The sequence below is a fragment of the Bolinopsis microptera genome, chromosome 11 (genome assembly GCF_026151205.1).
Source record: "Bolinopsis microptera isolate Bmic1 chromosome 11, MBARI_Bmic_1.0, whole genome shotgun sequence".
NCBI classification, from domain to species: domain Eukaryota; kingdom Metazoa; phylum Ctenophora; class Tentaculata; order Lobata; family Bolinopsidae; genus Bolinopsis; species Bolinopsis microptera.
This window is the reverse complement of record NC_087082.1, coordinates 7,517,966-7,544,496: the sequence shown is the minus strand read 5'-3', so window position 1 is coordinate 7,544,496 and position 26,531 is coordinate 7,517,966. Positions and strand designations below refer to the sequence as shown.

The 26,531-nt window shown below is 37.9% G+C and overlaps 1 protein-coding gene across 4 annotated transcripts in view; it reads right to left on the bottom strand.

Moving 5' to 3' along the window:
* Nucleotides 1–4,933: 4,933 nt before the first annotated feature.
* The window catches only part of LOC134823470 (brefeldin A-inhibited guanine nucleotide-exchange protein 2-like), a 35,413-nt gene continuing 13,815 nt past the window's right edge, over nt 4,934–26,531 (bottom strand). For 2 of the 4 annotated variants that reach the window (XR_010161306.1, XR_010161307.1), the window contains exons 26-38: nt 20,538–20,654; nt 20,174–20,314; nt 19,896–20,030; nt 19,598–19,710; nt 19,238–19,367; nt 18,820–18,967; nt 18,202–18,383; nt 17,906–18,091; nt 17,629–17,782; nt 11,405–11,543; nt 6,524–6,641; nt 6,069–6,358; nt 4,934–5,906 (exon numbers count right to left, since the gene is read on the bottom strand). Coding sequence is in view for 2 of the 4 variants with exons in the window: in XM_063834939.1 (XP_063691009.1) it covers nt 6,224–6,358; nt 6,524–6,641; nt 11,405–11,543; nt 17,629–17,782; nt 17,906–18,091; nt 18,202–18,383; nt 18,820–18,967; nt 19,238–19,367; nt 19,598–19,710; nt 19,896–20,030; nt 20,174–20,314; nt 20,538–20,654 (1,698 nt within the window). In the remaining 2 variants the exon portion in view is untranslated. Of the gene's footprint in view, nt 6,359–6,523; nt 6,642–11,404; nt 11,544–17,628; nt 17,783–17,905; nt 18,092–18,201; nt 18,384–18,819; nt 18,968–19,237; nt 19,368–19,597; nt 19,711–19,895; nt 20,031–20,173; nt 20,315–20,537; nt 20,655–26,531 lie in introns of all 4 variants that reach the window. The other 2 variants (XM_063834939.1, XM_063834941.1) reach the window with 1 other exon arrangement.

The following is a 26,531-nucleotide window of genomic DNA, read 5'->3' as shown; positions in this document are numbered from 1 at the left end:
CCCTGGCTATAATACTACTACCCTGCCTCCAGAAAGTTGGGAACTTGCAAAAAACCTACAATTTTTAACCTGGTTAGACTGCTGAAAAACCATGTTTTGTGCTAAAAACCGAAATTTCGTCATAACACGTAACCAGTCAATGAAACAAGAAATTCAATGAAACAAGAAATTTAATTTTAGCACATTTTACAGAATAAAAGATGTAAAACAATTCATAAAATATAATGCCCATTTGGTGTATGACTTTTTGTCCTTGACTGCTTGTTTGGTTTTGGAAGGACAGGTTACTAACGGGGCAAGGAATGCGCGTGCCTGGGAGCTTTTGCACACACCAAAACGCTAGTTCAGTTAAGTTTTTAGAGACAAGGCTCAAATTAGGACTATAAGAAAAATTGTTAGCAGACATTAGGGGTTCTGTTTAAAGTTGTTACTATCTAGGTTGCAGTCTTGTTGTGACAAAAAGTCTACACTAAAACATGTTTGATTTTATATTGTGTAGTTCAAGGATTAAAAATGCACCTTCAAGGTGGATATTGGAGAGCAGGCGAAAGATTATGGCTTAAATTTATCAATGGTTATAATAAGCTATAAATATTTTAAACTATACAATGCTAATTAAAAATTTCTTTATACTTCATTCTCAAATTAAAATTTAAAAATTCAAAAATATACATTCATTTTATTAAAACTTTCTCACACATACTTTACTCACAGGACAAGACTTGGAAAACAGTAGCCTAGGGTAATTTAATTAAGATGTGTGTGACCAGCCAGTTATAATGTTTGGAAAATAATATTTGTGCAGTCAAAGTCTTTTACGGTCCAATCAAGCAGGGCGTGGTTATGTTGATTAGCTAGTAGCGCACGTTTTAGCTTTTCTCGCAAGCACATTACACTAGTAGTAAAATCAGTCATTCTGAACTTTGGGGTTAAAATGTTAAAAATTTTGGTTGATCTAGTGTTGTGATTGTCAGGTGGGTCTGCCTGACAGATTAGAAGGCAGGGTTTCCTTGATGAACATGTGTAACCCTCATGTAAGGATATTGGAGCACGGAATTTCATTATCTTGTAGAGCTCCAGGTAACTGTGGTATGTATATAGATTTTGTACAGCTAGAATATTATTATGCTTGAATATCTAATTGATAGAGGATATAGCCGTGATAGACTGATTAAAGGCATTAAACGTTGTCTGAGGAAATATGATAACGTTTTCAGGAAGTTCGGTATTCTAGATGACCGTAACATTATTAAAGAACTCCCCTGATATCTTTTGATTTATTGAAACACGGGTACTAACTCTGCTAAACTGAACAAATTCTGAAACTTAGGTGAATAAGTGTACAACGTGCTAAACCGAAGTTCAGACTGACCAGTGAAAATGGGCGAGCGTACCAAGTGTCATTTTAATTAGAAGTTTTAGTCAGTGATTTATTATTGAAGCTTGTAATTACAATATCTAATGCTCCTATAAATACTTTAATTAATTGTTTGTCCCGTTATTCTTTTTCCTTCCTCTTTTCCTTGTCATCCCCTTTAGTTTTAAGATTCTTGCTATAAATGGCTACAGCTAACACTATTAATGCTAAGTACCAAACAACAAGTGGGAGGTGGATCGTTGGTACCATTAAATCGATTTAACACCGCAATTCCAGTCGCAAGCCTGGGACCACTACTAGCATAGTCACAACATCTACAAAGCTGCCATATAGCCTGACTGACAATTTTCTCGACTGACTGACAATGTTTCTTCTTTTTCCCCATTTAGAATACAAAGATTAGTACATTTTAGCTTATGATTAATATTATATTTTTACCTATAGTTTACTTAGATTTGGTGTCACAATTTGGTATGGAATGTTCTCTAGAACTTGTATAGCTTTGTATGGATTTGCATGCATCCCCTACACTGGCCCGGTTGCATCGATGAGATGATAGGTCTGGCAGTGTTTGAGCCTCTCGTAGGACGGCGGCTAAGGCCGTTCAAGTTAGCAAGCTCATCCCGGTTCGAGCCTCGTCAGAGGTCATTTTTTACTTCAGATTGTTTGTATATTTTGAGTCTATAGAATTTCTATGGATTGTTTAAAGAATTTTTATAGAGTTTTTATAGAATTTTTAATATATCAGGGAATTTCATTTTTATTAACCTGATTTTTAAATTTGTTAGGCTGTTGAGTTTCATACTGCGATTTCTTGTAGTCATTATCCTTTCCACTAGTCCTCTGTTAGAAAACCTGCTAACCCTTCTTGGATATCTGCTTGTTAAGTGCATCTGCCTTATTTAGTCACGTTATATTTTACAGTTTCTATCGCCTGTTTTCTGAACAGTTTCTTGTTCCACCTCCGTCACGTCTAAGGCAAAGGTGCACACTCTCATTAATTTAAGTATCATTTACAGCTGTGCATAAGGGTTAAATTTAAATTATTTAACCTTTTGGTGCTGTATAAAACTAACATTAATTTATTATTATTATTAGTGTTCGACAAATACAACTGACAACATAACCATAAATGTAATATTTATAGAATAAGGGGTAGTTCATGTAGTACGTAATCACTAAGGGCGGGATTTTAAATGATTACGCTGGTGTAATTTTAACACAATAGCTATGATGTGTAAAACTGATTATTAAGAAGGGGGTTAAAAATAGGCCAAAACGTGATCATGTAATTGGTAATATACAAACGAACACTCGCTTAGTAAACACTTTTTACCCAATGTGCTAATTTTAGATAAAATGCTTCGAACAGTATACAAATAATTTCAGCAATGGTAATTGCCTAGCTATATAAGGATAGACACCCTCGAAAAAGGTGCTACTTTTAGATGTCATTTCTTTTAATAAAATAATTGCTGTGAAATCGAAAACAAGTAATAACACGACCAGTTGTATTATGTATTGTTTGTGTAGCGCTCGATATCACGTTTTCGGTTAAAATACGAAATAAATGCAGTGCACCACTAAACAAATGCGTGGCGCGCATACAATTTAAATTCAATTTTTTGATTGAATTTATAGTAAATTACCTCAACTGTACAAATGTAGGCATATTATTGAAAGAAGATAAATACACGTAGAATCAAAACAATATTAACAACATACATTTACTTTTATTTAGGACCCGGCCCCAGGCTAATAGTGTTTATACATTATATTTTATAATTAACACATTGGAAAACCGGTTAAAGCTACGGTGCACTGTGCAGTTAACAACATGAACAGGCTGAGCACCGCGCTCAGTAAACATACATACATTGCATTTAACGGGTGGTACTCGTAAAATATTTGTTTCGAGACCGTCGCGACGAGTCAAACTCGGCGCGCGTCTTGATAGGTTATAAACCTCCAAACATTGCATATAATGGATATATGAATGCGTTGAAACTTTGCAAAAAGTGCGGTCCTCATGTAGCTGATGCGTAGCAGGGTATTTTGGTTCAAACTTAAGACTTCAACGAATTAAAAGTACTCGTATTCCTCCAAATCTACAATTAGAACTAAAACTTTAAAAGTAGCTGTATTTCGCCGTTAAACTAAATGCTAAAGCTTATACTGCAGTTTATTTCATGATTGGGTCGTAATTCAAAAGCCAATTTGTAATTTGACAAGAATTAGTTTGGCTCATTGGTTTACTTTGTAGCGCGATGCACTACTGGGTCGCGCGCGCGCATCCAATAATGCTTCTCGCAACTTCTCTTCGGTAGATCGGCGAGATGCACCACTGTGCATCACCAAGCTGCGAAGGATTGACATCGTGAATCAATGGTTTACTGTACTTAACCATTAACATCACTTGATGCTCAGTTGAACGTCCTGGGACTGGACAGCAATGCACATGCAGGCATATGATCCATATACGAAACATTCTTGTGTTTGGCTTTGGGCTTGTACCAGCCCTAATAATTGGGTACTTCATTATCAGTTATGCGTTTTACTGGGCCGCGCTCAGCCTGTCATTCCGCCGAATCTCTATGTTAATGAATATGATAGCCTGAGGTCCCCAAGTAATTATGCGTTATGATACCCAGCAAAAGTTACTGGCTGGCGGTGGTACTAGAGTTGGTTTAATGTAAACAGGCTGCTTTACCTCGCGCACTACATTAAGCATGATCTGCACGCGTGGCGTTAACGGGTGATACTTGTAAAATATTTGTTTCAAATATTTATAGACCGTCGACGAGTCCAACTCGGCGCGCGTCCTCGGTCCAATGGTCCTGCTAGGTTATAAACCTACAATGTACATGGCACAAGCGTGACGCATTCCAATGTTCAAGCAGCTAGCACGTGACACAATTCAGCCAATCTGAGCTGAGTACAGTGTACAGGAATCCGCAAAGTTAAAGTTGCAAACTTTTGATCGGCCCAAAATGAGACTTTTCTGGAGATTTTGAAATAACTCATTAACTACGTTGTCTCAAATTTCCCCCCTGGGAAGGAAAAATTATTTATATTTTTTCAAAACGAACATTTTGCAAAAAACCGGAAGTCTCTAACTCTTTTACTTTCAAAGTTAGGCCCCATCCAATAAGGTTTCCTGGGTCATTCCGCCGGATCTCTATTCTCTATGATTATAAACATAAATATAATTGATAATAGCCTGGGCGGGGTCCCCAGGTAACAAGTGGCATGAAGGCTTTGTAGCACTAGCGCGATGCCACTGGGCCGCGCCACGCACTCAATTATTATATATATTGAACCAGGCATTTGAGGACGTCGCCGCTGGAACGCAAACTATCATTCTTGCTTCGCACCATCTCCCTTGACCCTCACGCATAAAATTGAAACCAGACACGCTTCAGCGGTTTCATTATAGCACGGTTATGGTAAATAGATGTGCTAAATAGATACAGTTACATGTTTTTCTCGGTCAAAAGAATCAAATTGACATTTTATTGGGTTCATGGTAAAATTAAAAAATAATAAAACGAGTGGTCAAGTGCAGCGAAATCAACAAATTATATCATAAACTATATAACGCAATCTACAGTTCATAGTAACACAAAGTTTTAAAGTTAAACTAATCGAAACATTTCCCCAAAATTACAATCAATCCATACGGTGATTTATTCACCACTAGCAATACATTATCATCAGAAAGGGGGCAATCAACAGTCGAGATTCTGAACAATCTTTCGAATGTAATACAGATATGTTTACTTACAATGACCTTGCAATTAATACTTCACTTTGGGAAGAATAATTTATTAATATCAGATAAGTAACAAATATTAATGGGACCAGCCCAACAGATTTAATCTCGCTGATCTAAAGAGAGCTCAGTGGGTGTCACTGATTAAAATCACCTCGGGAGATCAAATTTTAGTATTGTGAACAGCGGAGAGTTCATGTGATGACTAATAAACTATTACTACTAATATTAAACTAGTTAACTTAATGACAAACACGAGAGGTGGAAAAACCAGACAATCATGTTTTCTGAAAATTCAGTTTTATTGGTTAAAAACAATCACTAACACGTAGATACTAGATAATGTACCAATGTTATCTGGGGCATCATGCAACCATATGTTAGCTCAGTTATTAACGACTGCCTGAAAAACTGTAACATTCACTAAAAGTATAAAAGAAACGCATCCTTCTTCAACATAAATATAATGTTTTATAAAATTCATATTCATAAAGAATCGTCTGACTTTAATTGTCGAGGGGAAAATTGGACGATTAGTTTCGGTCTCTCGTAGCCACACCATTTCAAGCTGTTAAATGAGCATTATAAAGAACACAAAAGTCACCTCGCACAGATACGACATCTAACAATCGCCCAACTTCCCATTATTAACCCACTTCACAGACACGGACGAGATGGGAGATATGCTCGTTTTGACACGTGACAATTCCTAACCAATCACTTTGCAGATATGATCACATGTTAGACAAGTTTACCCTGACAGCCAAGTCATCAGCCTTAAGAGATAGTTCAAATAAGAGCTAACAGTTTATACAGTTAAGGGTGATTTATAATCGTCACTGAAAAGTTAGAGCCGCTGAAAATACCTAGAATTGGAGGAACAAGTACAAAGAAGAGGAGTAAAAAAGAAAACAACACCTGGAGAAGTGACTTTAGCTCCCGGCTGGGACCTAACTCCTAAGGAAACATATATTATGTAACTCCAAGTAGTCCAAAAATGTTCAGATACGATTACAACAGATTGTAAATGACGTTGTCAAGGGGCCTGTCACCTAGGGACAGTTACTAGGGTGTCACGAAATTGTTTTGAAGAGCGGATTTCTAGCTCTTAAGAAGAATTTACTGAGTACTATCTGGAGACCTCTCTCGTTCTCTTGAGCGAGGATGTGACAGATCTGGTTGTAGCACTTTGCCAGCAACACTACAAACTGAAATAGGAACAGGTTATTGAAGGGTTAGACGGTTAGTCTCCTTGAAAAGAGAACTAAAATACCGACTGAAAGAAATCAAATAGAAATGGAGCGAAGTGAAACAAAAGATCGAGAGTAAAACTTAATGTGAGAGCTAAGTGAAAGTGAAAAAGAAACTTTTACCCTGTCGTCATCCAGCAACATCATCTTCTTGAGCATCAACATGACAATCTTGCCCCAACTTAACCTACGTTTATCTTCCTCCAACATGGTGTAGTATTCAAACGATTCAACCGTTAACCTGCAGATAGAGCAGGTGTAAGCCGTAAGGAGGAGTATGGGGGGGGGGGGGGGGGGGGGGGGGGGACAACACTTAACTAATGTATCTTAGTTAAGAGGGGAGGGGCCCTGTTCTATATGTTGTAGACTCAGAGGCAACATATATGTACGGTAAAAGTTTGCAAATAGTACAATCCCGCAAGCCTAAAATTTTTTAATGTTCGGCAAATTTGGAGGAGAAAAACACCGCGATTAAGCTGAACAATACGCCAAATTTGTAACCTTTAGGTACTCTCAGGTCTGATTATTCACCAGCATAGTATATAATGTTGTATCATATGATTGTTTAGTTTAACACATCAAAAACTCATAAGGCCAATGTATTACACAGAGTTTCATGACAATTCAAAACGTAAAATTCTAGAATTATCCTCACGGAAATCTTTACAATGAGACGGGCAGGATGACAGGGGTTAGTTGATCTGGTAATGAGCATTATTGAGGCAGGGTATTCAATATTGTTACTTTACAACATTATATTCCAAGAATATGTGTGTAATTAAGCTAAAATGTGGACTAATTATTTGTAAGAGGGCCAAAATATTTTATGTTTTCATGCCGCCATGGGGTGGTGGCAAGTACCCATTCATCGCAGCCCGCTAGTTTAACTGCCTCTTAATGGGGGGATACAACGGTCATTAATGTGCATTAATGGGCATAAATGGGCATGTATATGTATATTTCAGCAAAATTCTATAATACTGACATTAATGACCAGGTTTTTTTGCAACATAGGTAACAAATTTTGTAGTAGTTCGTGGTCATTTATGTGCATTAAATATTAATGGGCATAAATGGGCATTAATGTGCATTAATGTATATGTAAATAATACTGACATTAATGACCAGGTCTTTTTTGCAGCATAGGTAACAAATTTTGTAGTAGTTCGTGGTCATTTATGTGCATTAATGGGCATTAATGGGCATAAATGGGCATAAATGGGCATAAATGGGCATTAATGTATATGTATATTTCAGCAAAATTCTATAATACTGACATTAATGACCGTTGTACCCCCCCTCTTAATATTATCTAAACGTGGCTTAAATGATTCATTTTCAATCTGTTGAGGGATTCCGATCCAGGAGATACATAATATGCATTAATCTAATAATACCACTCTATACAGGGTTTAACGAGGATCCACCTCCTACCGAGTAATGTCAGTTGATTGTTATTTTTACCTTCCTGGCCCTGGGTCACAAACGGTTCAGGAGATCCTGGCTCCTGATTTTCCACATTGATTTTAAATTCAATTGACGACCCTCCTGTGCCACGGTAGATTAGGAACCACATTAAACGGGCATCACGCCCAAAAATAACCTATCCTCATATTTTAACATGTTGTTGTTAGTGACAAATAATTAAGATTAGTCAAAACCGGATCTTTCTAACTGCTTCCTATCCCGAGATTGGATTAATGTATTACAGTATTACACCTTGCTTGGTTAAAATAACACTGGTCCTACAGCTATAATAAGGTTGTTTCTGTGTGTGTGTGTGCTCGTTTGTTTAGTGTTACGAAGGGTGAAGTTTTTTTATTTAACATCCACAGCACAGTCTAGAGAAACGAATTTAGCTATTTGTTTGTTTTAACTGATAAACAATGGTTAAATCATGCAATAGAGGCAATACATTATACAGATGCTCATATTTAGGATATTCTGGTGAGTCTTGTTGCGAACAGTTCATCCATAGACGGTGCTGTCTCGCCATGGAAGGTTTTCGGAACCGGCTGCCTCATATCATGTAGGGTGTCAGGTCCATGTCCAGGACAGCATTGGAGGTGAGGTTGCTGTTGACCTCGCCGATGATGGTATTCTTGGTTTACCAGAGTCCTATCTTAGGGTGAGTGTTGGTGGCAGCTGTAAGTTTCTTCAGGAGGCTCGTAGCCATGTGCCAGATTTCAAATGCATGAAAGATATCAGGAAACCTAATACACATCATGGAACCTATTCCTACGTGCCTGTCAGTTACAAAGAGCCGATGTCCAGCTTTACCCCGTTTACAAGAATGTCTAGAAGAAGTGGGCAAGCCTGCTTTTCTAACTCACCCTGGAACTGTCCTTTTTGTATGATCACAATGTCTACCAACTCGCTTGTCTTGCAGTTCATTACGGAGTATGTGCAAAATGTGGCACAGTACCCAGGGTAGTCGAACTGGGCATCTCCGCACAACACAAGTTTTTCTGTCAGTCCTTTCAATCTTGAAACGATTGCATTTTTCTGACTGGTGTACATGCGGGATATTACTGGGAAAAGCCATCTGAGATAGAGAACTATTGCTGTCGAGAAAGCACTTGTCTCATGGATACGATTTTGGAAGCCAAAAATATACCGTGTGTGACAGTACGAACTGTTCAAAACGGTTATTGGCAATCAGGATGTACTGGAGTTGTGTGCCTTCGGAATGGACCAAAGGAAATTGCCCGTCTACAAAAATGGTCAATTAAAAGCAGAAGGGTTACGTTTTACCGCATACAAGAACTTCCTAAACATGTGTATTGTGTGGTATCCGTTGGATTGGGAAACATCGGAGGTATGCATTACCAGCTTGTGTAATCGGGGAAATAAGAAGACTGTACCCTTCAGCTTGACAGCTTCAGGCCAATACACAGCCTTCAAGGAGTCTCTCATAAGCTTCATATTTCGAGAAACTGTTTCCACGATTGTAAAGTTATGAATACAATTTGATTTTTAGGTATGTTATAAGCATGAAGTATTGAAGTTTATATTGAGTACCAAAGCTGATTCTGAACTGTTGTAATAGAAAGTAACTTTTTTTATCTCAACACTTATTTTACTTCGGACATTCCAACAGCCACATTGTTACACAAGTGTGTAACCAGCCAATTACAGGAAGCCGAAGGATTCAATTATACATTAGGCCAGTGACGGTTAAGGTAGTGTGTACCATACTTTCTTCATCCGAGACTTTGCTGCAATGGGCAGCTCCTCATTTAACCCTCACACCCGATTTCTCGAGTATTTGGCTGAGTAGACCGGGGGGCTGCATAGACCACTCAGGATCCTTAGCTGAGCGTCGACGACGCTCACCCCACGGCTAGTGACAGAGTCGGGAATCGAACCTGGTACCTCAAGCAATGTCAGGCAGAATAACCAACTGAGCCACTAAGCCGTTTTAACATACATATAACTAAGTCAAAACACCACAAATAAAGGAAGTGGGAACACAAATACTACTGAATTAACAATAGAAACGTGTGCTCTACTGTGTTATTTTAACCAAGCATGTCAGATCATGGAGTAAGTAGGGTTGACGTCACATGAAATTTGTGATATGGGGATTGGGGCTGTAACTCGGTAATTGAATCAGTTAGAGGTTCCGTTCTTATGTACGTACTATGTATATCATTATTTGAATATTTTTTGATACCAAATCTCCAGCGTGATGACCCTTTAAGGAGTGAGCCATTTGCCAAGATTCATCCTCTTTTGTTTTTTCTCAATTAACGAGATACATAATATGCATTAATCTAATAATACCACTCTATACAGGGTTTAACGAGGATCCAATGACTACCGAGTAATGTCAGTTGATTGTTATTTAGACCTTCCTGGCCCTGGGTCACAAACGGTTCAGGAGATCCTGGCTCCTCATTTTCCATATTGATTTTAATTTCGATTGACGACCCTCATGTGCCACGGTAGATTACGAACTACATTAAGATTACAGTCTCATCTAGGTCAATCCTATAATAGATATATGATATAGTGTAACATATAATTATAACGTATAATAGCTATAACTATACGAGACTACAATAGAAGGAGCTTTTGTAGTCCGCTATATCACTCTGAAGTGGTTCGAGGCGTGGCAACACCCCTGCAATAAGTATAAAAAGGGAGCTCTACACATCGTCTAGTCTAAACTACAACGGAAAATGTAATTTGGTCGCCATCTCAAACACTCTGTTCCATGAGGTCTCCCCCCATACCACACTTCACAGTCCCCCTGATATAATTCTATTTATCGGCTGTAATTGTTCCATAGTCTATGGCACTGCTAGTGGTTTCTAATTGCCCAAATTGTCCCAAATTTCCCGGTTTCTTTATCAGCGAGTATCTCATCAGTTGTATTCTATCAAGCAATTGAATTTTAAAGCTGTGAACGTATTGTAACGTGGCGAGATGGACCAATCAAATTGTTTGTGACAACAAAGAGAAACCAGAGTTGAAGATTATTGACAACCATGAGATGCCTGACCAGGAGTACTGTTTCCCCCTCTTACACCTGATCAGCTGAACAAATACCTCTAAATAGTTTAGTAAACCACAGTCCTGACACCAAATATAAAGCAACACAATTAAAGCTTTGTTGAACTACTGGAAAATCTAATTGGAAACTGTATTGTGGTCGGCAGGAATTTGATTTAACAAATCAGTGAGGTTAGGTGAGATTACCAGGTATTTGTTTACTTTTCATCAGATTCGGGTGGTTGCTTTGGTATTATTGGGTAGTTGCTTTGGTAATGGTATTTTCTTTGATTTAAACTCCAAAATGGATGAGAAATGTTGGCCTCTTGTCAGTTATTTCAACAATGAAATATTAGCGGTATTTCTTGAGTAGTACAAACATTTTGGCTTGCCAGTAGTGTTGTGCATTGTTTACTTTTCATAACTTTATTTGGTGATGTACATTGTGCAACCCCTGATTACAATATAATGGGAGATAAAATGGAAATGGTGGATCTGAATCGTTACCTGTGTAGGTATATCTCTGTTTTAGGCCACTCGTCAACCCTTGTCATATCACTGTATATCTTGTGTAATATCCGCAAGGAGCACAATAAACTCGCCGTTTCCTGCTTCTGTAGATCCGGCAACGTCCGCCCCTTAAATCCTGGAAATATTGTGATTGATAATTCAGATAGCTAAGGTTAATTCTTGCATTATTATTCCATAACGTTTGAATTTAAATTAAAAATGTAGCTTAATTGTTGGCTGGACTTCAAAATTAGATCCAATATTAAGTGGAGGAACAACTGAAATCCAGTAGAACCATATTGTTGGAGATAATATGTTATCTGTATAGCTTAGTGTTAACAAGTTAACAGGATCCAACAATGAATCACTCTCTCTTTCTCTCTCTCTCTCACTCTCTCTCACTCGCTTTCTGTGTGTGTCTGTAATCTCTTAAACCATTTCCAGCTATGTCATTGTTACTTTGTTGTGTTACATTGTAATCCCAATTAACTTCCTTATCAACTATCTAATAGAACATTAGATAATCCACTTCACCAACATTTACCCAAATACTAATATAAACTTGTAATCCGATCAGTTAGAATAAGTTTTATTTTGTTTTTATTTTTTAACATTTTTTAAAGAAAACCCCTTACAAACTAACAAGTTAGTTTGTTTGTATTAATTGCGGAGTTAAATTGAACAATTTGAATATCCAATAACTTTGAAATGGCATCATGATAAAGAATATTGAAATTAAGATTTTTATTTACACTACAATATCACAATCTATCAAATAGTCAATGTTTGGGGTGTATGAAAGGGAGTATTTCGTGTTAAGTACAGCAAACAAACAATGAAGTCTATGAAGTCTGCACCAATTTCAATGTGGTAGTGGTAAAGAAGAGGAAACGAACAATTTACAGAGACGCTATTTAGCTAATTGTGTTAATAGTGCGCGGCAGGTAATTGTAGTTTTATACATAATTACATCAGAGAACAGCATGGCATACACATCCCAACTCCCTTCAGTCTAGCATACTACTGTTCTATCAGATCCAACTAATATTAACGATAATTATGATGATATAAAGACAATAATATCTTCATCTTTATAGAATATAAAGAGGCTAGCTCGTCCAGTTCCTTCATTTGATAAATTCCTTCATTCGATAAATTAGTTCATCGAACGTCCCATTGTCTGCCCACTAAAATGAACAACAAAGAAATTTCACTATAGGTAGACTAACAAAGTATCGGGTAGGATTCCATGTGGAACTTCTTTGTTATATTGGCGCATTTAATTGGTCTTCTGGTATTAAAGGTCGGTATACTTCTCTTGGAACACTCCCCTAAGTTGTATCTTGATCAGTTAAGTGAGATGGCAGTTTGCCAGCTTTCAGTTTGTTATCTGTTCGCTTCACCTACTAGCCTTTAATTACCGTGATCCATTTAACCGCACGTTTTGAAAGAGATAGTGGTTAATAGTTGATAATATATTGCTGAGTACCTTTTAAAGATATTTAAATTTAGAAGTTTATCTTTTTGAGACACCGCGAGTTAAGACGTTTTAAACGTTATAACGGACAATTAAAAGACCTGGAATATCCACGTGCACCGCGTTACCAGGGTTACCAGGGTTACCAGGTTAACATTGGCTTATTAATTATCATGTTAAAACAGCTAACCTTTTATTTCCCGGTGTCAGCCAGTAAGATCATTCGCTAAATTGTTCGTATATTTTGAGGTTAAAAAAGTCAGGCTAATATCACTGTTCAGTGTTCATATATGCGCCATGCGGTCATGTTACATGTATACCCTTTAATTCGACAACGCCATACGGTAAGAGTCCAAATCATCTTTAAAATTCTTAAAACGTACATACTTTATCTGTACGGTTGGTGATAACCTTGTAAATACAGATAAGAAAAATATTCTTTTTAGAATTTGTCCACTCCAATCATTAGTGTTCTAATAGGAAAATAATGCGATAATATTGCGCGTCGGTATCTACTAATAATAATCTAGGTAAGATCTGCAAACTGGTTTGATATTATAACCTACCAACAACTAGATATTAAAACCTGTATTGCTCTTATTTAAGATTATTATATCTTCCTATCTCAGTACTATAAGAGCTGCCCCACGTCTAGTGACGCGGGAGTAGTAGAGGTACCGGGAGGGACAGGATAGTGGAGGGACAAGGTCCAGTACCGATTATTATTAATACTAATCAGAACTCTATCTTACTTCACTTAATCAGGGTTGCCTCGAGCATGAATACGGCATTTCCGATTACATGGACAATAGTTAGATCCCATGTTATATTAATAGTTATATTAATAGTTCAACTCTCTTAATATAGATACTATAATAATAGTATAGTTAGTACTGTTAATACCCCAGTCACACGCCACTGAAGAGGTTATTGAATAATAATAATGAAGGTTTGTTGATGCTGACTGATGATATGACTGATGACATTACAGAAGTTGTGAGGTCATGGAACTGAGAGCTGCACAATATTGGGCAACTCAGCAAATGAGATATGAATATGGATGAGTTATTGTTCACAGTATATCATTATCAGGTACCTCTCATCATCATCTCATTTACTAATTAAATCTCTGTCTTACTTATCTTTGCCCTTCATTACGTTTAGTTTACTTATCTCACGGTTGTTTGCTTTGATTTTAGAAATGGGCCCAGAAACAGGAACATTTTCTTTTCAGTAGTGTTTATTGTCTATTATAATGCACAATGTGCAATGTTCCGATCCTTAGTCTCGAGACTCACTAGAGTGTGAGTTTGAGGTGCCTAGGAATTTGTCGTTATTATTTGATTTGTCATATTTACACTGGAAATATAACAACAATGCACCTGAATACTATACGAAATCTTAGATTGATAATATGAATCGTTTGTTCAATTCTGACACGAATTAGTTATTAAAAGGTCGGGCCAATACAACCTGAATAACGAGCTTGATATCTGACACACTGATATCTGTACAGTTTTAACAGATTCTATTGTGTATTTCGCTACAACGATCGTATCTTATCCTCATCAATAACAACATGAACGATACAATAGTTCGATATCACATGTAATTATCTGTTATAGACCTATCAAAAGTTACATTTAGAAAACGTGTCCTTAAGTAGTAGGGACCTTGCATGACGTCTAATTCTTTAATGTTTCTTAAATAAAGACTCAACTATATCAGATTTGTTTATTGCAAGTTGTGGATTTTCTCTTTCTCTGGAGTGATAACTCAATAGTAAACCCAAAGGAGACTCCATAAGTTGTATCGACCAATGTCGTTCGGTAATCCTTTCAACCAACTTATCAACCGAGCTTTTTTCTCAATTGATGAAAACACGTACGCGTGACTCGTTTCAAATCACGATGTAATTTTTGGAGCAAATCTGCATTTGTTATGCGTTATGCCCGAACCAAGACAATTATTCAGTAAGGATAGCTTACGTGCATTATACCAATACACAATGTTAACGAATACATTTTATTAGAAAGTCATCACTACAGAATTTGAAGAGGATTGAAGAAGAGTAACTTTGTCTCGATCACATATTATGAGAAAAAGTCCTTCGGGTAGATGGCCCCAGCCAGACGATAGCCATATGAGAAAAAGTCCTTCGGGTAGAGGGCCCAAGCCAGACGATAGCCAATTAGATGGCTCCTCAGATCGGCCCTCAAATGGAACCTTCGATGTCCCCATAAATAGGCCCTCAAATGAAACCTTAGTTGGGCCGTCAAATGGAACCTTCGATGGCCCCATAGACATGCCCTCAAATGGAACCTTTGATGGCCCCATAGATAGGCCCTCAAATGGAACTTTAAATCCCGGAGATAGAGATGGTGATAGAGGGGACGGTAAAGGTAAAGCATCAAAGGGAATACACGCGGAGTTCCTTAACATAAAGGCTTACTATCTCAAGTATGAGTACAGAGAGCAAGATATGATCTGGGGAGTAAGCATGATACTTATCTGCATCCTCCTCATTGCCATCTGCATGTCCCTGAACATGCACGTGTTTAGGTTCTACAGGAAGAAGTTTAAGCAGGATGTAGTGTCTTTACTGTACGTTATGATGTCTCTGGCAGATATTCTCGTAGCAACGGGTAGCTTCGTAACCGTGATCTGCCTGATACTTTATCTAACAATGGACTTGGAAGAGAAGGACATGGATTTTGTAGATCCTTCAGTTAAATATCTATGTTATATCTCATTCTTCATCTCAAGTATTGCAATCAGGGTCTCCATTTTTCTCAATGCCTTGCTGAGTATAGTCCGTACCATCATGATAAAGAATCCCTTCTACGAGACGAGCAAAAGAGGGATCTGCCTTGCAGTAGCATTTGTAACACTCTTCTGGATAATAACAGCAGCAGCTGAAGTCTACACCCAAAAGTACATCAACATTGAAGCTCACTGGACCACGTTCGAGACTGAAATCCCAGAACTGGAAACAGAAGAAGGGTACCTGAATAACAGGAAGCAGTACCTGTACCTGTGGTACTACATCTACACGTCTGCTGCTGGCTTCTACTGCACCTTGGAGTTCCTGGGGAGCAACCTCCCCTGGTCTGTAGGTTTCTACGATGTTATGGGGGATGTGGATGGAGATGACCTGAAGCAGTTATACAGTGAGAATTTTGCTCTCTATGGAATGTTCCTGATCGCTTTTGTCATTCCATGCCTTATCTCCATAGTTTGCCTTATCATTAAAGCTGTTATCCTGAGTAGACCAAGTGTGGGGGGCACACAAAACAACAACAAGGTGGTCACCAACACAATAATGATGCTGACACTAGTGTTTGTGATCTGCAACACCATCAACATCATCGTCATCAGTCTGGCCATGTTCTACGGAAATTGGTTCGAGCTGGACGAGTCTGGGATTGAGAAGGATGATGACGTCATAATGAGGTTCTACAGGACAATGTTTGCAGTTCAGCAGGTGTTACCACTGCTCAACTCTACACTCAGTCCAATGATACTGATATGGCGGGGTGCAGCGCTGAGAAAGAGTTTTGCGGAAACTTTTCACAAAGTGCTGCCTTCCCGTGGAGGGGGGACGAAAACAATAACTTCTTCGGTGAGGGCTACAGTCATGACTACCGCGGACTTGTAAAGAGGAATGACTCACTAAACCACTAACAAGCTGTACAAACTCGCTATTAATTTGATATTTTAGCTTGTTATACTTCGGATACTTAATAAGTATTATCTTAACTAGTCACACAAGTTATTGAGACAGCTTATAAAGAAGCTTATAGTAGAGCTGTTGAGATAGTTTTGTGAATTACAGTGTGATGGTTTAAGCTTAGAGAGTGTTTAACTAGAAAGCAACAATGTTAAGTTTAATTATTTATAGTCTTGTATAATATGATTATATAATTAATGATTTAATTTGAGTGTTTCTCTTTGTTTGAAATAATTATATAATTATATAGTAGTCTTGTTAAATAATTTGTGATATTTTGATGATGAATAACGTCTAATTTAAATTTGATATCTAATCATAAACCTTTCAATTTAATTTGCACTATCTCGGAGCGAGTTGCAGTTTAATTGCTTTAAATTTCAACTTGATATTGGGATATAATACTATATATTACTAATAGGTCGAAGGCATATATCATATAATGTATATGTATATGGTAGTTTCTTAGTTCTAACATCTAACTTAGTTTTAACATTGGTGTTTAGCATCTTTTCTGGAGAAACTGGAAATTCCGGGAAATGCAATAACCTCTACCCAACTTGATTTCTAATTAAATATATCCGTTAATATAAATGTATTATCATGATTTTGATCATTCAAAAATGTCTCTTTACTGTTTAGAAACATATCATCAAAATGACACGAGCAACGCATGATTGTAATGGGATGAAACTTGAAAGTATTTTCTATAATACTTCATTGACTAATTGGCAGTCCTGAATAACATTAAACATTAGTGTTATCATTCTAGAAAAAGTGAATTAAAGGGATTAAAATTTTAATTGAACTGATTGTGAAACGCATGTGAATAATACAATGTGAATAATACAATATTAAAATAATAAAATAATAAAATAATAAAATTATAAATTAATAAATAAATAAATAAATAAATAAATAAATAAATAAATAAATTAATAAATTAATAAATTAATAAATTAATAAATTAATAGATTAACAAATAGTAAATTAATAAGAAGCTTTTTTACTAACCGTATTTCCAAAGTATTCTCCTTTGATCTATGTCCATGTTGAATCCCTTTGAGAACTTGTGCGACTCAAAGAGACACTCCACTATTCGGAAGAGCTGTTTTGTGGTGAGGAAGTTGAACATCCCCTCGTGCTCACTACCCTCACTGATATAGTACTGAAATATAGTAGTAGTTAATGGGCACTGGTGGAAAAAATAAAGTTTTAGTACTACACATGGTGGGAATATACGATCCCCCTTCCAACCCAGGGATTTCTCTGCTAAACCAAGCTGACTAACCGGATCAATCTGAGCGTCCTCCTTGGCGCTACTAGCCGGGAAGAAGATGATGTTGTCAATAGTCTGGACTATCTCCGCGTGGACCACGCACCCTATATCCAGATGTTGGAAGAGGTACTTGTCAGCTCTACTCACTGCTAGTTGGGTGTTATCTGGCTCCATGCTGGTGTCACTGTGCATCGAGACCTGGGGAGAGAGGTTTACAGTTGTAGGGCGGTAGAGATTAGCATGTCCCGTTGAAATAAGACAGTACTGGAACGTTACAAAACCCTAACATGAACATAATATAACCTAACCTGATCGAAGGAAGTATCTAAAGTAGGTTTCCATATCCTCATGTCAGCAGGTAAGGTAGAAGCGTACACATCAGTGATGGTGTCTATAATGAGGTCCCAGTCAACCTCTCTGAAACTCTGTCCAGCTCCCATCACCAGGTTCTCTAGACAGTTCATACCTGACTTAGCGAGCTGCTCGTTATCTGAGGGGTACAGGGTCAGCACTCAGCCCTCAACACTTGGCACTCAACACTTAGCACTTAGCACTCAACACTTAGCACTTAGCACTCAGCACTCAGCACTCAGCACTCAACACTTAGCACTCAGCACTCAGGACTAAGCACTCAACACTTAGCACTTAGCACTCAGCACTCAGCACTCAGCACTCAGCACTCAGCACTCAGCACTCAGGACTAAGCACTAAGCACTCAGCACTCAGGAGTCAGGACTCAGCATCATATTTTTAAAGCTACTTTTTCGATCAATTAAGTTAGATTGAGAAAATCGCCGACGTGTTAAAAATGTCTCTGGGGAACAAATATGAAGCATCATTGACACACACTCCCACCGGTGCAGAAGGTTCTTGCAACCTTTTTGGATTAGGAGATCAGTATAAATGCCTTCAGAATAATACCTCACCTTGCTTGACACACCACTGTATGAGATTGAGGAGCTCAACAAGGAGCTCAGCGAGTATTGAGAAGTGTTGAGTGAACACATCCACAACAGCGTAGAGAGCGTGGTTACAAGTTGTAGTCATCCACTCCTTTCGCTGGATCCTGTATTGCTGAGGAGGGTGAGGTTTAGTTAGAATTCTACTGGGGGGGGGGGGGGGGTTGGATTTAAAATATAAATACTGATAAAATTAAAGCTAGATGCTATTGGAGAGGTTCAGTAGGAACTAGGAAGCATTACGTCGTAACCTTATAAATGCATGGGAATCATGTGACACTTTCCCAAAACAATGCTATATATTCCACACAGGGTATGCTCAAATATTATAACCTAAAATCACGCTAACATTTCCAAAAACGAAGCCCAAGATCCTAGAGTCTACCTCTGGAGTAAGCTCCGTGAGTTTCATGTGGTCGAAGATCCGGAACACAATGTTAAAGAGGTCTCTCCACCAGGACACCTTGTACTCCTTACCATGGTGCTTCATTATCTCAAACATTACTGTCAGGGCTCTGCAAAAGTAGTCACGTGGTTAGTCACGTGGTTAAGGAGCCCGTCTTTGCAAAGTTATTTTCAGAGAAAGTGGAACTCGGAACCCAGATCACAATATCCCATTTGATAGAACAATTTAATCGATTATTAAAGTTATTGAAGTGACTTATCAGAGATAATAATAATATGAATTAACAATTATGTAAAGTAAGAGTGATTAGTAAGTTAGTTAGTTAGTGAGTTATATTACCTGGTCCTGACATCCAGTTTGCACCTGCTGATAATACAACTCAGTTCAAAGAGAACAGGGAACCAGCCCTTCACCCACACATTCTCTAGGTTATTCTCATCTCCCGCAAATTGCTGAGATAGTCAGGCGGTTAGGATGATGGATATTTGGTGATTTAACAAATCTTAGTCATGACAGATTTACCAAGGTCACTGTTAAAAATGCGGAAAAGGGGCTTAATTGATCATTAGACTGTTAATTTTATCACAGCTGCTCCTGTACTGTATTCTGGCAGTTCGGATTTGGTTAAACAACATACCTCCGGGTTCTCGGCTACATAGTTGGCACACCGTCTGATATACCGAATAGCTTCCATGCTGGTGTCAGGGAACGCAGCGTTACAAGCGAACTCTGACAAACATTTTACTGCATCTTGAAACGAGTCTCCTATCACCTGTTTCAAAATGTTATTATAAAATTTGGAACTTAATTACAAATTATGGAAATTAACGAGAAATATTGCTCGAACATGCTGGCAATAGTTTGAAACTTACCGAGAAATATTGCTCTAAGATGTTGAAGTTGTTTGAAACTTACCGAGAAATATTGCTCGAAGATGCTGGCAGTAGTTTGGAAGGCCAGCTCTACAATAGCTTGGTCTCGATCTGCAGCAGCCATGTGGAAAACGCTGAAGATGTTGTTCCACCCCGACCGTATGTTGCGAGCTTGACTATTTACCTGTAAAATGATATCTTGACATAATTAACAAAGATCAAATTAATTATTGTTATATCTTAATTACCTGCATTTAAAAATTTAATTCAAAACTTTTTCAAACATATGCCGAAAAATAACATTCTTCAAACTTTGACTGGACATTTCAACTATTATGTTTGAATAAAAAATGCACACATTCATATTAATATTATGAACAGCCAACAAGTATTAAAGTTGAAATTACCATCTGAGCGATGCACCTCACGACCATGTCTCGTATCAGGTTATTTTCGTTGTTCTTCATTATGGTCTCGAAGGGGCGGAGGAAGTCCTTCTGGAACCGGAAGTTTGGTAACTCGCCCTGAAACACGACATTACAAACATTAGGGGTAGGTGAAATTTAATTAGGGATAGGGTACGTACGGCCACGGGACTCTATCTTTATACATTAAATTAAATTAATTTTCTTGGAGTGATTTTCCGGCTAGATGCTAATGATGATGCATCAGAGCAGCCACCCTGAATCTTGTCAACAAGTTGATTAATACCAGAAATTAAATTATTGTTATTTCAATATTGTACTCCTCTTCGTCTGTAATGAACTGGACTTTTAGACAGCTGTAAGTACAATGTAAGTAATATTGCTTTTTACAAAGCATAAAATGTACCAGAGATAGCGTAACACAGATAATAATATCCACGGTGAACAGAGAATTCCCTTACAAACTCTAGCATTGTATCTACGACTTTTCTTGATTTAGACATTTATATTACGAACAGTCGTTTCTACACTAAATTATATGACAAACGACGTGATTTCAGTTTTAAAGTCGTCAGTTTCCCTAACCTTAACTCCAACGTACCTGTGAGACCTTCATATGGAATATTTGTAGGTGAACTATATAGGATATGCAAATCCTCCTCAGTAGTGAATGAATTTATTCATGATGTTAAATTATTAATCGATAAACTGATCACCCAGAATTTTGAACGGAAAATCTTACATAGATATCTTAAATTATTTATTAACAGTCAACCAGCGTGCTTTCTTAAACACTGGCACAATTTCACAGTTAATGACTTCATGTAATTATATTGTGTGTGAGGCCAAACCTTGTAATTTCTTATGCATGTTACCTCGTCCGTGATCTATTTATTTCTCCCTTTGATCGTTCGGAACAGTTTTATATCACGTTAACTATTCCTTCGCAGTTTATTATTTAGCTTTCTGGCAGTATATATTTTGTTTTCTATATACTTTCAGACTTTTACTTAAGTCTAGTTAAACATTACTTTATCATATTTTATCGAACTAAGGTGTAGTATTGCCAGATCCCAGTTCATTTTGTAACGGAGTTTTATATTAACAGGAAACGATGTAACAGAGTCGATATATTTTAATGTTGCCATGGGATGGGATGGCAAGTCCCCATACATCGTGGCCCGGTAGTTTCATTGCGTCCTAATATCTTAATATACGACTAAAGTCAGTGTCCTTTTGGAGAGCAAACAGGGCTAGAGTCCAGACTATTCTAATCTGAGTACATACTGAACGCAATTTTTTAACGCACAAACTGGTAGCCGGTCACGTTTGGGTTCTTGTTTACCTATTCAATTATGTAACTAGAATTTAATGACATGATCCTTAAAACTACGTACGATTAAAGTATACAATTTTTGACTTTATTTTTGACTCTATAGTTGGAGCCACAAGGCCAAGGGTAATTTTTGATTGTTAAGGGAATTTTTTGAATTCTTAAAGGGTTGATTTTATATAGGGTCAATGCTATATTATGTGTATATTGTTTGAAAAATTTTATATTTTTGACTCTATATGGAACATTTTAGTATGCTAGTCGCTACATTCTCTTGCCATATTATTTGGGATGGTATCAACTTTTGCCTTTTTCACCTTTATAACAGAGGTAAATTGTAGGTCCATTTTGCATGTTTACCTAATACCAAGCCCATAATTAAATTTACATACAATTTTAATTTTTATTTAAATCTTTAATAATCAATTGTTTATTTTTGCTTGTCACTGTTCGTTTGTTTCCTGGCCCCAATAATTCTCATACAATACTTCTAAAAACAAAATTATACCCAAGAATGCAAGTTGTAGTTTGTACAGCAATTTTAATCAAGTGAACATCAAAGTATCGACAACTTATTGAAATAAATATTATGAGTACATAGTACATATAATAAAGAGAAAGGAATACATTCAATATTTATAATTCAAATTGATGCAAAATTCACTTCTAAATCATGTCTATTTCTTGTCATAGCACATGTGTTCGTGCTTACAGCAGTTACAATCGCTACAGAAGACCAGTCCAGCAGCTGAGTCGCACTTCTCATCCTTCTCCTCATTCTCCTTATTATCGTCTCCGTTTTCGCAGGGCATCATTAATTCAATGTACTTCTTCGCACTCTCCTTCCTCGATTCAATGTAGTAGCACTTCTTATTCATCTTCACTGTAGTGCAGTCTGTCTTTCCTTCTGCTTCACATGCCTCTTTAGCTTTAGCCTCGCTCTTCAAACATTTTGTTTCTAAGGAGATCCTCTTCCTGCATAATGTCGGTTCGTCACCATCACCATCACCATCACCATCAGTATCACCACCTTCATCACCATCGTCTCCACCATCAGACTCATCATCAGGATCAGCTGCGTCACATTCGCTGCCTCTGCATTCAACTTGAGGGATGTGAGAGTATGTTGAGATCATGCACATGTTCTGCTTTTCACGGTCCATCAGGATGTATCCTTTGTCTCCCCAGCCGACACCCCAACTGTTCCTCACTTTCCAGTACTTCCTTCCCTTTTCAACACCGTATCCAACAACAGCAACAGCATGATCGGGCTGCTTGTTACAGGAGTTATCCACCATAACCCCACTTTTGTAGACCATGAACTTGTTGCTTACTTTGATGGCTACAGAAACGATATGTTTAGATGCAAACTCCAGTAGGTTAGCATCACCCTTGATTTCGATGTTTCCAGTTACTCTGACATCACTGCTATCAAGAGCGTTCGCCACATTTCCATATTTGCATGTTCTTGAATCTTTTCCCGTGTACGGAGCTGCACTAGTTGGAGCAATCCTGTCTTGCTTCTTAGAGTAGGTGTAGCAATCTTCCATCCAACCACCCTGGCATCCGTCTCTGTTTGTTGCGCATTCCATATACTCCTGTTCAGACAGACTCATACCCTTCTTGCTGTTTACAAAGTACATCTCACCTTCGAGAGCAGCTGTAGCAGCATATGTCCAGCAAGAACCACAGTTTCCCTGGTTTTTGACACCACTGATTCTGTCGCTGAAGTCTCGACTAGCTGGAACATCCCGGCGGACCAACCTCTCCTCAGCTGCGTAGTCAGTCTCTCCACTATTCTCATGCCCGGAAGAGTTGAATCCACGGTAAGCTAACCTCTCTTCTTCTGTAAGAACGGAGAGGAAGTTGCACTCTCCGACGAAGGGAACATCATCGTCACTGTTAACTTCAGCAACCACAGCGGAGTAGGCTGTGAAGGATTGGAATCTTGCTTTCATAACTAGTGAGGCTCTGACTGGGGTAGTCCATCTTGTTCCCCGAACTTGTCCAGGGCGGCTCTGAACTCCTCCTGCAGACTTGCGAGAGTTCCAACCATTACAGCGGTGAGAAAAAGAAGCAGCTTCATCATGTTGAATTTGGATAATGATGCAGGAGAGGTGAGTGCCGTTATAAAGCAGAAACATAAACAAAAGTCTTTTGTAGTCGTTTAACGAACCGAGGCATAACCATTGGTCTATTCTTTAATCGAACAAAGATATCTTTTGTGTAATCCAAGGGGCGTATGGATATATATTATATATATATAATATATATACGGCTATATATCCGGGCTATAACCCCGTATGCGATCTGCTGAACAATTTTCTCAGAACAAGCACTTTTGTTATAAGCAAAAACATTGTTAGTAGAACAAAGACTTCCGTCAGCTCATTCTGGCTCACGACTGGGCCTGCTTTGTACAATGAGAGAGAAAACGAGGTTAACGTCTAGTGGCAAAATTAGTGAATATAACTAGGATATTACAAGCTGTTCATTGTTCAAAGCTGTTGTAGTTAAGTCATCTTCTTTCTTTTATTTAAAAAAAAGAAGTGGAGATAATTTCGAGATTATGAATGTCTTGATATTGATGCTCCGAAAAAAACAAACATAAACGTCGGAAATTTAATCATTAATTAACTTTAATTAACTTATTTAACTAACTTATTTATAGTTATTGATAGATGAAAAAGTTTTAGCAAAATTGACGTTCCCTGATGGACACGTTTTCTTTACTTAAAAGTTAAAAAGTTAAATGTAATGACGATCATTGACCAAAATAATTAGACATTCACAAAACATGTGCTACTAGACACTAAGACGTACGAGTAGTTCGGGGGGGGGGGGGGGGGGGGGGGGGGGGGGGGGGGGGGGGGGGGGGGGGGGCCAATGGCATAAAATGGCATAAAATGGAGACTTTTTCTATGGAGAAAATGGAAAAACCCATGGGTAATTCTCCATTTTCTCCATTTCATGCCATGAATTTTGTCTTCGAAATTTCATATTTAACACCATTTAACACCTAAATTGGACATCCTAACATGTTTATTTACGCTTACTAGGGGCGTAACAAGCTTATGAAAGCTCATCTAGTAGGCTACTAGATGCTTATAGTTATACTAGGTTAGTAGAGGCACACTTCAGGCAAACTCATAATTACTCAAGCCTAGTATAAAGTTATTTCTACAGGCTACAGCAGGAGTGAGTAATAGGGAAGAGTAATAGGCACTGAGAAGTGAGACCTACATCCTCGAAAGTCGAAACAAGCTCGCACTGGAAAGGGGAGGCCTGCCTTCCGAGATCGCATTACCAGGGGGAAGACTCGAGTCCAAATTTGTGTATCGAGGGGTAGGTACAGACTTCTATAAACCGAAAAACCAAAAAAATATTTTCGGCTAATAATGAAGAGGGTAGCATGAAACGTGGAGAAAAGTGGTTTTTAGAAAAACTTTGAAAAATTTTGACTTAGAAAATGTTCGGTCCGAGTCATTTTCGATACGTACCTCCCGTATCGAGAGCTCCCGATTCCGAGCTCGTGTTGCAAAGGGGAGGCCTGCCTTCCGAGATCGCATTACCTCGAGTCCAAAATTGTGTATCGAGGGGAAGGTGTGGACTTCGAAAAACCGAAAAAATATTTTTGGCAAATAATGAACAGGGTAGCATGAAACGTGGAGAAAAGCGGTTTTCGATACGTACCTCCCGTATCGAGAGCTCCCGATTCCGAGCTCGTGTTGCAAAGGGGAGGCCTGCCTTCCGAGATCGCATTACCAGGGGGAAGCCTCGAGTCCAAAATTGTGTACCGAGGGGTAATTTTCTAAGACAAAATTTTTCAAAGTTTTTCTGAAAAACACTTTTCTCCACGTTTCATGCTACCTTGTTCATTAATAAGCCGAAAATATTTTTTCAAATTTTTTCTGAAAACCGCTTTTCTCCACGTTTCATGCTACCCTGTTCATTATTTGCCAAAAATATTTTTTCGGTTTTTCGAAGTCCACACCTTCCCCTCGATACACAATTTTGGACTCGAGGTAATGCGATCTCGGAAGGCAGGCCTCCCCTTTGCAACACGAGCTCGGAATCGGGAGCTCTCGATACGGGAGGTACGTATCGAAAATGACTCGGACCGAACATTTTCTAAGTCAACATTTAAAAAAGTTTTTCTGAAAACCACTTTTCTCCATGTTTCTTGATACCCTGTTCATTATTGGCCGAAAATATCTTTTTTTAAAATAATTTTTCTCGAAATTCTAAATTTTTCAGGTTTTCAATGGCATAAAATGGCATAAAATGGAGACTATTTCTTTGGAGAAAATGGAAAAACCTATGAGTTATTCTCCATGTTCTCCATTTATGCCATTGGCCCCCCCCCCCCCCCCAGTAGTTCTTGATAAATATAAGCTATATTCTAGTAGTAGTCGTCTAAAAAAGTAAGTGGCTATAATTTTGAGCGGCTCAACATATTGATGCAAACGCTTGCAGGACCCATAATAATTTTCAGCAATAATCAACAGTGGGGGAGGGTTTGGGTGAAATCTAGTAAAATATCATGATTTTATGATTCTGTTAACGAAGGCTTCAAAGAACTAACATCATTACACTTACATTATACACATTTTAATTTCAATTTAAATCTTTAATAATTCATT